The sequence below is a fragment of the Abramis brama genome, assembly GCF_963993115.1.
Source record: "Abramis brama genome assembly, chromosome: 5".
Lineage (NCBI taxonomy): Eukaryota > Metazoa > Chordata > Actinopteri > Cypriniformes > Leuciscidae > Abramis > Abramis brama.
Window position 1 is genome coordinate 49,959,309 of NC_139967.1, and position 14,300 is coordinate 49,973,608.

Sequence of the window (14,300 nt, forward strand, 5' to 3'; positions counted from 1 at the left end):
GAGCTGGGGAAGGAGGAGGGAGGCTAATGCTAATGCTAATGCTACCCAAGTATTTGAAGGTTGAGCAGTGATCTCATTGGCTACTGATACGGCGGGAACCAATCAGCTGCGCCCTATAGATAACCATGTGATTATGATCAGCCAGCGCCTTTTAGAGTTTCATGACAGAAATTTGTATTTATTTTATATTAAACTTAATTCAAAGGGAAAACAAGATTTTTGTTATATCTAACAAAATATTTTTTTATAATTAATATAATGTAATTTTGCTTCTCAAAGAAATGTATCGTGATGTGAGAATGTTTAGATATTTGTACTGGAAAGCAGACAAAACTAAACAAGAAACTGGTGTGATATGATGTTTGCAGAGTTTGAGTCGCAGACCTGCACAAACACAGACGTGTTCATCTGTAGATTCTCCAGGCGATCGCTCAGCTGAACGAGCCACTGCACATGCTCAGAGATACACTCCTGCACATCACCCTCGTCCTTCTGAGGAACACACACACACACACGCTCAGAGATACACTCCTGCACATCACCCTCGTCCTTCTGAGGAACACACACACACACACGCTCAGAGATACACTCCTGCACATCACCCTCGTCCTTCTGAGGAACACACACACACACACACACACACACACATGCTCAGAGATACACTCCTGCACATCACCCTCGTCCTTCTGAGGAACACACACACACACACGCTCAGAGATACACTCCTGCACATCACCCTCGTCCTTCTGAGGAACACACACACACACACACACACACACACACACACACACACACACACACACACACACATGCTCAGAGATACACTCCTGCACATCACCCTCGTCCTTCTGAGGAACACACACACACACACACATGCTCAGAGATACACTCCTGCACATCACCCTCGTCCTTATGAGGAACACACACACACACACACACACACACACGCTCAGAGATACACTCCTGCACATCACCCTCGTCCTTCTGAGGAACACACACACACACACACACACACACACACACACACGCTCAGAGATACACTCCTGCACATCACCCTCGTCCTTCTGAGGAACACACACACACACACACACACATGCTCAGAGATACACTCCTGCACATCACCCTCGTCCTTCTGAGGAACACACACACACACACACACACACACACACACACGCTCAGAGATACACTCCTGCACATCACCCTCGTCCTTCTGAGGAACACACACACACACACACACACATGCTCAGAGATACACTCCTGCACATCACCCTCGTCCTTCTGAGGAACACACACACACACACACACACATGCTCAGAGATACACTCCTGCACATCACCCTCGTCCTTCTGAGGAACACACACACACACACACACACACACACACACACACACGCTCAGAGATACACTCCTGCACATCACCCTCGTCCTTCTGAGGAACACACACACACACACACACACACATGCTCAGAGATACACTCCTGCACATCACCCTCGTCCTTCTGAGGAACACACACACACACACACACACACACACACACACACACACACACACGCTCAGAGATACACTCCTGCACATCACCCTCATCCTTCTGAGGAACACACACACACACACACACACGCTCAGAGATACACTCCTGCACATCACCCTCATCCTTCTGAGGAACACACACACACACACACACACACACACACACACACGCTCAGAGATACACTCCTGCACATCACCCTCATCCTTCTGAGGAACACACACACACACACACACACACACGCTCAGAGATACACTCCTGCACATCACCCTCATCCTTCTGAGGAACACACACACACACACACACACACACACACGCTCAGAGATACACTCCTGCACATCACCCTCGTCCTTCTGAGGAACACACACACACACACACACACACACACACGCTCAGAGATACACTCCTGCACATCACCCTCGTCCTTCTGAGGAACACACACACACGCTCAGAGATACACTCCTGCACATCACCCTCGTCCTTCTGAGGAACACACACACACACACACACACACACACACGCTCAGAGATACACTCCTGCACATCACCCTCGTCCTTCTGAGGAACACACACACACACACACACACACACACATGCTCAGAGATACACTCCTGCACATCACCCTCGTTCTTCTGAGGAACACACACACACACACACACACACACACACACACACACACACACACGCTCAGAGATACACTCCTGCACATCACCCTCGTTCTTCTGAGGAACACACACACACACACACACACACACACACACACACACACGCTCAGAGATACACTCCTGCACATCACCCTCGTCCTTCTGAGGAACACACACACACACACACACACTCTCGTACATCTATCTTTATGAGGACATTCATTGACACAATGCAAGCTACCTTGTAACCAATCAGATCAACGTGTGATCGTCAACCAGTGGATCTCTGAGCTGAGTGAGTGGGTGGAGGCGGGGCTCATTTGCATATTCATAGAACCGCGCATACTAAATGAGGCAAAGGTGTCGAGTTACATTCAAGATATTTTAAAACATGAAGACATTTTTTTAAAGGAAAAAACGTTTAAATATGTCATTTTGGTGATCAAAGATGAATTTTAAGGGATACAATTTTTGACTACAGGGGGACTTTAACAAAAATGAAAAACAAATGAAAAATGTATAGATTCTTCAAATTTTGCTTCTCAAATAAAACTATATTTTGTCTTGTTTTCTGTACAAATGCGTATGACAATGTTGTGTGTTTGGTTTTGGAGGAATAGATCTGCTGGAGAACAAGTACTGGACTCGATACTGCCAATACACACACGACACACTGCTGTATAATATAGCGAACATGAATTACCCGGAGCAGATCTGTACAGGCGGAGCTGGGGAAGGAGGAGGGAGGCTAATGCTAATGCTAATGCTACCCAAGTATTTGAAGGTTGAGCAGTGATCTCATTGGCTACTGATACGGCGGGAACCAATCAGCTGCGCCCTATAGATAACCATGTGATTATGATCAGCCAGCGCCTTTTAGAGTTTCATGACAGAAATTTGTATTTATTTTATATTAAACTTAATTCAAAGGGAAAACAAGATTTTTGTTATATCTAACAAAATATTTTTTTATAATTAATATAATGTAATTTTGCTTCTCAAAGAAATGTATCGTGATGTGAGAATGTTTAGATATTTGTACTGGAAAGCAGACAAAACTAAACAAGAAACTGGTGTGATATGATGTTTGCAGAGTTTGAGTCGCAGACCTGCACAAACACAGACGTGTTCATCTGTAGATTCTCCAGGCGATCGCTCAGCTGAACGAGCCACTGCACATGCTCAGAGATACACTCCTGCACATCACCCTCGTCCTTCTGAGGAACACACACACACACACGCTCAGAGATACACTCCTGCACATCACCCTCGTCCTTCTGAGGAACACACACACACACACACACACACACACATGCTCAGAGATACACTCCTGCACATCACCCTCGTCCTTCTGAGGAACACACACACACACACGCTCAGAGATACACTCCTGCACATCACCCTCGTCCTTCTGAGGAACACACACACACACACACACACACACACATGCTCAGAGATACACTCCTGCACATCACCCTCGTCCTTCTGAGGAACACACACACACACACGCTCAGAGATACACTCCTGCACATCACCCTCGTCCTTCTGAGGAACACACACACACACACACACACACACACATGCTCAGAGATACACTCCTGCACATCACCCTCGTCCTTCTGAGGAACACACACACACACACGCTCAGAGATACACTCCTGCACATCACCCTCGTCCTTATGAGGAACACACACACACACACACACACACACACACACGCTCAGAGATACACTCCTGCACATCACCCTCGTCCTTCTGAGGAACACACACACACACACACACACACACACACACACGCTCAGAGATACACTCCTGCACATCACCCTCGTCCTTCTGAGGAACACACACACACACACACACACATGCTCAGAGATACACTCCTGCACATCACCCTCGTCCTTCTGAGGAACACACACACACACACACACACACACACACACGCTCAGAGATACACTCCTGCACATCACCCTCGTCCTTCTGAGGAACACACACACACACACACACACACATGCTCAGAGATACACTCCTGCACATCACCCTCGTCCTTCTGAGGAACACACACACACACACACACACATGCTCAGAGATACACTCCTGCACATCACCCTCGTCCTTCTGAGGAACACACACACACACACACACACACACACACACACACACACACGCTCAGAGATACACTCCTGCACATCACCCTCGTCCTTCTGAGGAACACACACACACACACACACACACATGCTCAGAGATACACTCCTGCACATCACCCTCGTCCTTCTGAGGAACACACACACACACACACACACACACACACACACACACACACACGCTCAGAGATACACTCCTGCACATCACCCTCATCCTTCTGAGGAACACACACACACACACACACACGCTCAGAGATACACTCCTGCACATCACCCTCATCCTTCTGAGGAACACACACACACACACACACACACACACACACGCTCAGAGATACACTCCTGCACATCACCCTCATCCTTCTGAGGAACACACACACACACACACACACACACACGCTCAGAGATACACTCCTGCACATCACCCTCATCCTTCTGAGGAACACACACACACACACACACACACACACACACACACACACACGCTCAGAGATACACTCCTGCACATCACCCTCGTCCTTCTGAGGAACACACACACACACACACACACACACACACGCTCAGAGATACACTCCTGCACATCACCCTCGTCCTTCTGAGGAACACACACACACACACACACACACACACACATGCTCAGAGATACACTCCTGCACATCACCCTCGTCCTTCTGAGGAACACACACACACACACACACACACACACACGCTCAGAGATACACTCCTGCACATCACCCTCGTTCTTCTGAGGAACACACACACACACACACACACACACACACACACACACGCTCAGAGATACACTCCTGCACATCACCCTCGTCCTTCTGAGGAACACACACACACACACACACACTCTCGTACATCTATCTTTATGAGGACATTCATTGACACAATGCAAGCTCTAGCCGCTTACCCTAACCTTACCCATCGCAACGCTGTGGTGGATTTGTAATAGATAAAACAGTAAACTGTATATCAAACTAACCATGTCTCTAACATCTAACCTCACTTCCTTTTCAGGCCTAACATGATAACACTTTGAAACACAATGTACTAAAGCGTTCTGTCCTGTGTTTTTGGATGTTGTGTGTTGTGTTGCCACACCCCTTTGACTTTGGTAGTGTGAGTGTATAAATAACACATTTGGGAATTGAAACTAGACAGAAGACTAAATTTGAACCTTGTGATTAACAATGAAGTAATCATTAAAACAAAGTTTGCTTTACCTGGTAACAGAAGGGTTGGTCTGTGAAGAACCAATCAAATTGTGGGGAAATTATGTAATGCATCATGACATATTTGCCATACCTCCTCATTCTATAAAAACTGTTGTATTCGTGTTAGCTGGTGGGATTCTCAAAGGAATTTATCAGAGATCCTCCGGCCTCGCTTCTTCTTGGGGGAGATTCTCTGAGAACTGCTCGAGAGATCCTCCGGCCGTGATTAAAGCATTCGAAGGACATCTGCTGAGGTCTGTTTGTCGATTATTCCTGCGCAGGAAGTAAGCTGGTTACGGGAACAGGTATTAGACCCAGCCGCCGTCGATGTGTAGACGCGCTACAGTATAAATATTATAGGCCCAGGTAGGCTTAGGTCAGATGAGATAGGACTTAGTTAGGTTTAGGGAAAAATCTACGACAGTGCCTAACCCGACCCCTGACCCTAACCCGACCCTTAACCTCATTATAACCTTATCCCTAAAACCAAGTCTTGACCCTCAAACAGGCCTTTAAAGGCTCTCAGAGACTGAGGACCGGCCAACATGTCCTCACTTTTATCGAATTACTTTTGTGCCAATAATAATGAACGTAACTTTTCAAGAAACTACTGAAAATATAAACTGAAACTGAATAACATATCTTTGAAACTGAAAAAGAATAAATCACAGGCAAATTTCTTGACTTCATTTTTAATACACTGCATGTTTTGCTAAATATTTCTCATATTTCAATTGCTGATCTGAACTTACAAATGCGCTTCCAGAGTTTTCATTCGCCGTTCTGACACATTTCTCTCGTGGGGGCGGGGCTAGCAGCAGTGTGTTCTCATTGGCTACTGAGTTTTGATTGACAGCTTCTTGACCTGGAAGTGAAGACGTCAGTGGTGTGTTTATGTGTGGATGTGAGCGTCTGTAATCGCAGCTTTCTATTTCATTTTAGTGATATTAAGTTTATATCTGTATTTATTTGCTGCTACACTATATTGTTGAGATGATTGCTTATAGAAGGAATAGTACAGACGAATGATATCATTATCATTATTCATCGTCGCTATCAGGATACTGGATAGCCTACTCGTGGTAAGTCTGATTTTTTTTTTTTTTTTTATATTTATTAATACTATACTAATACTATTTATAATACAGTACTTGCTCAGTGAGAGCCCATAACATTATACAGCTGTGTTGTCTTGATTTAACTGTTAGCCCACATGACTTATCTATCTACATTCGGGTACAGTCTTCGATTAGATCATATTTTCCCCAGCCACCCCAAACTACATTGGGCTAGAGTACTGTACAGTGACCGATGCCATTGGACCAGAGCGCTGTCAATCACTGCCTGATTCAACTTTGGCAATGTAAAGCCTTTTTTTACCATGCCAATAAAGCTATTTAAACCTGAATTTCTCAATTGCTGATTAATTTGCGATGCAGAGTTTTTGAAAGAGGAGAGACACGACTTGACCACAGGCCACGTCTCTGTTCATAACATGTAAACACTCAATTATTTTGAAGTATCGCCCTGGTTGCAATATTTATTCTGATTACTTTTGTGTGATAAAGATGACTGATAAAGCTATTATATGTAGCTAGTATGAGTAACAAAACGATTTTTCTGTGTCCATATTTGACTAATAATAATGCAAAAATTTGCACTTCAAATTAACATTTCTGAGAAAAATGTTTAATCTTTAATAGTCTTTAATAATAAATATATGTCCAAATTCAAAAATTAATACATGCAAGTAATTATGACTGAAAACATCCAGCAACTAGGGAATACACATCCATATGTTTATATATAGGGCAATACAGCCATCTACTGGTTACACAACAGTATTACAGATGATAAATGCTGCATGACTCCGAGGTAAATATTTAGTACTGTAAAATCCCTTAAAACATTTATATAATTTGTTTGGAATAAATATTTTAAGTCTGCAACTTGTTACTTTATGTGGGACTTCAAAACAGTTTGTATTGTTAGATTATAATACATTTCCTCTCTCATTTTCCAGGGAGTGGAGCAACTTTTCCATAAACAAAATTCTGATGCTGACACAGAGGATGGAGTGATAGTACCAGAGATCCACTGTCCCTATCAGACAATAATCTTACTCTGTTCAGACACATCACCTTTGAATGACTGGGATCTTGATCTTCAGACACCTGATTTATTTTAATATAAACTAGCAAATATTTCAATTTCCTCTAGATTAAAACAAACACAGTTCACAAGTACACAAGAGGTTGCACTTTATTCTTATTGGTCTATGCTGATCTTGGATTAGCATACCAACAGCATATGAATGTTGAGGGGATAGTTCACCCAAAATTAAAATTTTGCTCACCCTCATGCTGTCCCAGATGCATTTTACTTTCTTTCTACAGATAAACACGATTTAAGATTGTAAGGAAAGTAATCCATCTCTGCGAGTCCTAAAGACGCTTTAAACCACACACAGTGAGCGTGACGGTAATCCATGCGACCTCAGTGGATGATCAATGCCTTCTGAAGTCAAACAATAGGCTAGATAAAAGAAATACTAATAATATGACTGTTTTAACTATTAAAAATCACTTCTGACCAACTGTCTTACGTACATGCGTTACAATCCACTTGCATTATGGACTCACAGAGATGGATTATTTCCTTAAAAATCTTTGTCTATGTTTATGTGAAGAAGAAAGTCATATACATCTGGGATGGCATGAAGGAGAGTAAATGATGAGAGAATGCTCATGTTTTGGGTGGACTATCCTTGCACTGCTTGTGTCCAGTCACTGCTTTGCTATTGTACTGCAACAGGAACTGCTCAGAATCATTGCAACATTTAAAATGTATATGAATTTTTAAAATGTATTCTGTATTTGTAATTGTGCATTTTGCATAGTAATGTATACAAACTTGGATGCAACATAATTGCATCCAAGACCTTCACTCTGATACTTGTGTATATGCTTTAGTGACAATAAAGAATGTAAATTTATTTGAATTCATATTTTCAATTACATTCATTTACCTGGTTGTATAAGTCACAATTGAAACGGTTGATGATTGTTAAAATATATTTACAATTTTAAATGTTAGAAGATAGTGTTAATTAAATGAAATAACTAAATACAATTATCAGCATGATAAAAAAAATGGCAACAAGAACATTCTTTGTGTAAGATATGTAATGAAATGCCCTTTGAGGTCTGTATCTGACAGCAGGACACGACTGTAATTTTCATATTGTTTAAATTCCTCTTATTTAAGTGATCATTAATTTTGATGGTGTAAATGTATATCATGCTAACGATGAGTAGTGTGATGGCCATGGTTGCCAACCTTGATTACCTGGTTGAGGTTTGACTTTCTTGACGGCTGAATATATCACACACGTTTGCTAGTATTCTCTTTAAATTGTAACAGCTGAACCTAATCAGAGCCTAACATGCAAAATAATCATCAGGAATAAACAAATATTCTCTGAAAACATTGGACACTACAATATTTTAAGTATTATATACAGTACTTTAATGTACAATTACACCTGAATAGACTGAATAGATCTCTTGTGCTCCTAAAAGCTTCTGCCAACTAAGTAGTAGCAGCAGGTAAATACAGATCAAATTAAAAAACAAACATAACTTAATATCACTAAAATGAAATAGAAAGCTGCGATTACAGACGCTCACATCCACACATAAACACACCACTGATGTCTTCACTTCCAGGTCAAGAAGCTGTCAATCAAAAACTCAGTAGCCAATGAGAACACACTGCTGCTAGCCCCGCCCCCACGAGAGAAATGTGTCAGAATGGCGAACGAAAACTCTGGAAGCGCATTTGTAAGTTCAGATCAGCGATAAAAAGATGAGAAATATTTAGCAAAACATGCAGTGTATTAAAAACAAAGTCAAAAAATTTGCCTGCGATTTATTCTTTTTCAGTTTCAAAGATATGTTATTCAGTTTCAGTTTATATTTTCAGTAGTTTCTTGAAAAGTTACGTTCATTATTATTGGCCCAAAAGTAATTCCATACACTTTACTCTCTTTGTCCTCCTCACTCCAGTGGTCTAAAACTCAAACTGGTCCTCACAAAGAGTTGTACAAGTACACACACACACACACACACACACGTGCTCAGAGATACACTCCTGCACATCGCCTTCATCCTTCTGTGAGGATCAGAAGCACGAGACACTGCTCTCACACACACTCTCACACACACAAACCCCTGAGAGTGTGTCCCGCAGCTCCATGGTGGACAGTCGGATGTGCTCCAGTTTATCCGTGTGTTCCCGGAGTCTGTCCTCGAGCTCCTGCATCATCATCAGACCTTCATCAGCCCTTGGAGTGTGTCTGCTGGACATTCCTGACACACACACACACACACACACACCACTGTCATTTGGCTTGTTTGATTATGCTTTCAGCTGCCAATCGTACCATTGCACAACTGCAAAATAACGTAAGCATCATCATCATCATCATCACCGTTGTCATGGTTTTGTCAATCACTGCTGCCACATCTGCACTGTAAATGTGTCACATGACCTTACATCACGAGCTTGTTTCTCCCACAAAATAAAACATTTAATTGCATCTTTTTATCTCACAATTTTGAATTTATTTTTCTCTCTCTCACTGCCCACGTCTGGTGTGCGTGGAATGCAGATGTGCCAGATGTGGGCCGGATCTGGGCCCACACCATGTTGCTGTTTGAGATAAAAAGATGCAATTACATTTTTTTAAAGTCACATTTTTTATTCATGCTTCCACATACATCACACACTGCTGTTAAAACCGTCCAATATGAGTGTGATTCCTTTGTTCTGAATAACAGTGTGTTAGTGTTAGCCTATCAGTGTTTATATGAGCAGAGAACACTCGTCGAGCTGTTAGCAATAGCATCACACTGTAAACAAACATTTCGAAGTTGTAAAGTTTAGTAGCCTTGTTTTAATAAATAGTTTCAGTCATTCTACTCTAAACCTTCATGTTAGGCTACTTGTTTCTTTGTACTTATTAGTGAAATGTACTGGCAGTTTCTGCGTGAAAATCGTATCAAACTTTTCCAACTATCCATAACAAAGATTCGCCAAAGAAAACTAAAATCACACTAAAGAATCATGAGGAATTCACGAACGTACGAGATCAGACCTGCCCAACACACACACACACACACACACTATTCAATTCACGTTTTATTTGTATAGCGCTTTTCACAATGCAAATCGTTTCAAAGCAGCTTTACAGAAAATGCATGAGTCCACATTAGTTTAGAGAGATCTGTTATCAGAGGAGACGTATAAGTTATGCTTTTCAGAAATGTACATATACAAAACACACACACACACACACACACACACACACACGAACTCGCGTCTAAAGTTCGTCTCGTGTTGAATACAGATACTCACTGTTCATCGATCAGATCTGCTTCTCTTCTGTAGATCTGGAGCTCACGGGGAAAACTGCGCGGAATACACACTCACCGAGCCACGTCATCACCAGACCACTAACACACACACACACATGACACAATGTGTGTGTAGATCTTTGCAATTGTGTGTGTGTGTGTGTGTCGCTCTGGATAAAAGCATCTGCCAACTGTAATAATGTAAATCTCATGTGTAATGCAGGTCACTAACAAAGATGACCATAAAAACAAACATTATTTTTTAGGTCTGGGATTTGATCTGATTCGATTTGATTTTGGATTCAGTTCAGTTCATTTTTTTCCCCAGTTCACTATAGTAGGGAAAAATACTGTCTGGTTACCAACATTCTTCAAAATACCTTCTTTGTGTTTAACAGAAAAGCTCAGGTTTGGAACAGTGTGATAGAGAGTATGGTGACAGAACTGGTATTATTGGGCGAACTGTCCCTTTAAGAGTTCGGAGAAACTTCCACTCGTTGCCCGACTGAACTTTAGCGGGACCAAACTTGATTGTTTTTTATAATCGTTATTTGTGCGAAATAAAGTTTATAATACCCATCAAATTTTATGTTTGATTTGAAATGATTTGGTAGATGGCTGCTGAATACAGCTGCATGAATAATCGTTTAAAGATCGCGATCTCGATTCAAACCCGCGCAGCGCTGCTTCGAGTCATTGAATCATTCAAGATATTCATTAAAAAACGCAATTCATTCAGTAATGAACAAATCTTTATGAGTCATTGAATCATTCATTCAAGATATTCATTTAAAAAAAAAACTTAGATTCATTCAGTAATCAAACAAATATTTGAGTGAGTCATTGAATCACTCAAAATATTAGTTAAAAACGCAGATTCATCCCGTAATGAAACAAATCTTTATGAGTGAGTCATTTAAGAGATTTGTCCAAAAACGCAGATTCACCCAGTGGTAAAACAAGTGAAGTTTTTATGAGTCATTGAATCATTCATTCAAGAGATTCGTTCAAAACACTGATTCATACAGTAATGAAACAAGTGAAGTTTGTTTGCTTCCTTTTACTCCATTACTTGACGAATCTGCTCGATTAAACAGAACTAGAGTTGGGAAGTTTGATTCATTTCTGTGAATCAGTTAAAACACTTTCAAATCAATGAAATTGTATTTGTTTACATTAAAAATGTTCATAGATCTTTCCCTACATATATTTTTACCATAGGCAGTTGCATTGGTCCATATAGAATTATAAAAGCCATTCATTCAGTGAAAAGCTGGGATTTCAGTTCAGTAACTGCACACGGTTAATGGGAATACAAACAACGATCCGTCTTTGAAAAAAGCACAATCTGCTTTATTTCTCTCTTGTTGAGATCATTTTCCAATAAAAGGGCAAATATGGTCACACATTTAATAGGATAAACAACACTGAGTGATAAATATCTGCAGGGAAAAAAACAGACCCCTAAAAATAAACATAAAAGTGAGTAAATCCATCACTGGCCCTTTAAATACAAGTCTAACAAAAAAAGCCAAAGGGCAATAATGAGTCTGTACAGATATTCAGCAATCAAGAAGCAAATGACCCTCTGAAATAACCATAAGCACTGGAGAAATCATTTAAAAAGGCATTTCAAATGTGCAACAATTGACCCAGAGAGAAAAGGACGAGTCGCATTAATGCTCCAATATCAAAGACCAATGAATGCATGAACATGTGCTGATGATGTCATAGTTCTGTACAGCCGTAGTGTGACGGAGATCTGGCAAAACAAGACTTCGTATTTCAATCATGATCCCTGTGAGACAGCAACATCTACAATAAAGCAACTCTTTTGGACCCTGATTGTGACAGAAAGGTTGTTTATTGCTGTGACTGACAAGACCGAACACCTGGAACTCAAAGCAGAAGATAAAGGGTTTCTGGACCAAATCAACGAGTTCCTCTCCGACATCTGCACACGAGACACAAGAATATCAGAGCGAGAGCAAGCGCTTTTCCACGCTCTCTATCACACACACACACACACACACATCATCATCATCTGCAGTTCCACAACACATGAAAGCAGAGGAGAAGAAGAGTTCAGCAGAGATGCTCACCGTGTGGATTGAATAATGTCCTCAAATATGGGTTTAAACTTTTTTTATTGAATAAAACGTGTTCTTTAATAATAAAGCAAATATGCATGATTACTAATATATATATATATATATATATATATATATATATATATATATATATATATATATATATATATATATAAATTAATTAAAGGAAGTTAAAACTCCATGGTACCCAGTAAAAAATGACTAAAGCCTCGCACTGAAGCTGCTCATGTTGATCTGTCATGTCAATCAAAACCTGGAGTCCAATCATCTGGCTCGGTTTGGCAATGTGGGCGGGGCATGAGCTGGAAGAAGAGATGCACTTCTCGTTTTTCTGTTTGCAAACTTCGATGGAGAGAGCGAGCGAGCGAGAGAGAGAGAGATACAACCGGCGGTTCGTTTGCCACTATTTTAACCGTTATTCTTCACTTGAAAAAAATGACAAATAAAATGTAAATAAATAAAGCTGATCTTGAAAAGTCTGCGGAGAAGAGTCCAAAACTATTGTGTCTATTTATATATATATATATATATATAGTATACATTTATATATAGATATTCATATCTCTCTATGTGATGTTTATTAATGTGTTCCAATTCATTAGTGGGTTTGGTGATCCGGTGCGTCAGTCCGGTGAGAGAGAGAGAGAGAGAGAGAGAGAGATAGAGAGAGAGAGAGAGCCGTGTCATGTGATCACGAGGTCCATTAATCAGGCTTTGCCTTCCTCCACTGGGACCGGCTGTGGTTTGATGGCTCTGGTTCGAGCAGCTTTGACCTGTGGCCTTCTGGGAATCACTGGAGAGTTCTTGACATCACTGGCGGCCTGTACACACACACACACACACCTTTACAGTCACTTCATCAACATCGAGTCAAAGCACTGATGAAAACACTGAACCTGAACGCAGGACTGGGTCAAACGTACGATCCACCACATGATGAAGTTTAAGCATCGCATCATCGGACTGGTTTCTCTCATCCCTCAGAATGAAGGTCACACTTCCACTATATATTATATTAGTCCATTAAAATAATGACAACCGTCCATGTGTTTTTAATTACACACTTATTTTTACTGCATGTTATTTCAGATCCCTCAATAATAAGTGCTGAATATTTAAAAAACAACAACAGTAAAATATAAAGATTAGGGCTGAGCGAGATCATATTTCTAGGAATATGCATTATTTCGTAAGGGAGAACGAATGAAACTAAACACCACAGAGTAAAACACCTTCTCTTTGTTTT

The 14,300-nt window shown here is 41.1% G+C and overlaps 2 protein-coding genes across 2 annotated transcripts in view; both read right to left on the bottom strand.

Annotated features, from left to right (window-relative positions):
- Window positions 1-2,615: 2,615 nt before the first annotated feature.
- On the bottom strand, window positions 2,616-11,131 carry LOC311084007 (uncharacterized protein). The gene is made up of 3 exons (XM_084115804.1): window positions 10,945-11,131; window positions 9,757-9,896; window positions 2,616-3,385 (listed from the first exon to the last, which is right to left on the bottom strand). Exons 1-3 carry the CDS (start codon window positions 10,949-10,951, stop codon window positions 3,227-3,229), a joined length of 306 nt encoding a protein of 101 aa, XP_083971930.1. The 5' UTR covers window positions 10,952-11,131; the 3' UTR covers window positions 2,616-3,226.
- Window positions 11,132-12,270: 1,139 nt separating this feature from the next.
- prrc2b (proline-rich coiled-coil 2B) overlaps window positions 12,271-14,300 on the bottom strand; it is a 43,096-nt gene continuing 41,066 nt past the window's right edge. Inside the window, exon 31 of the mRNA XM_084115799.1 lies at window positions 12,271-13,875. The gene's annotated coding sequence lies outside the window, so the exon portion shown is untranslated. The remainder of the gene's footprint in view (window positions 13,876-14,300) is intronic.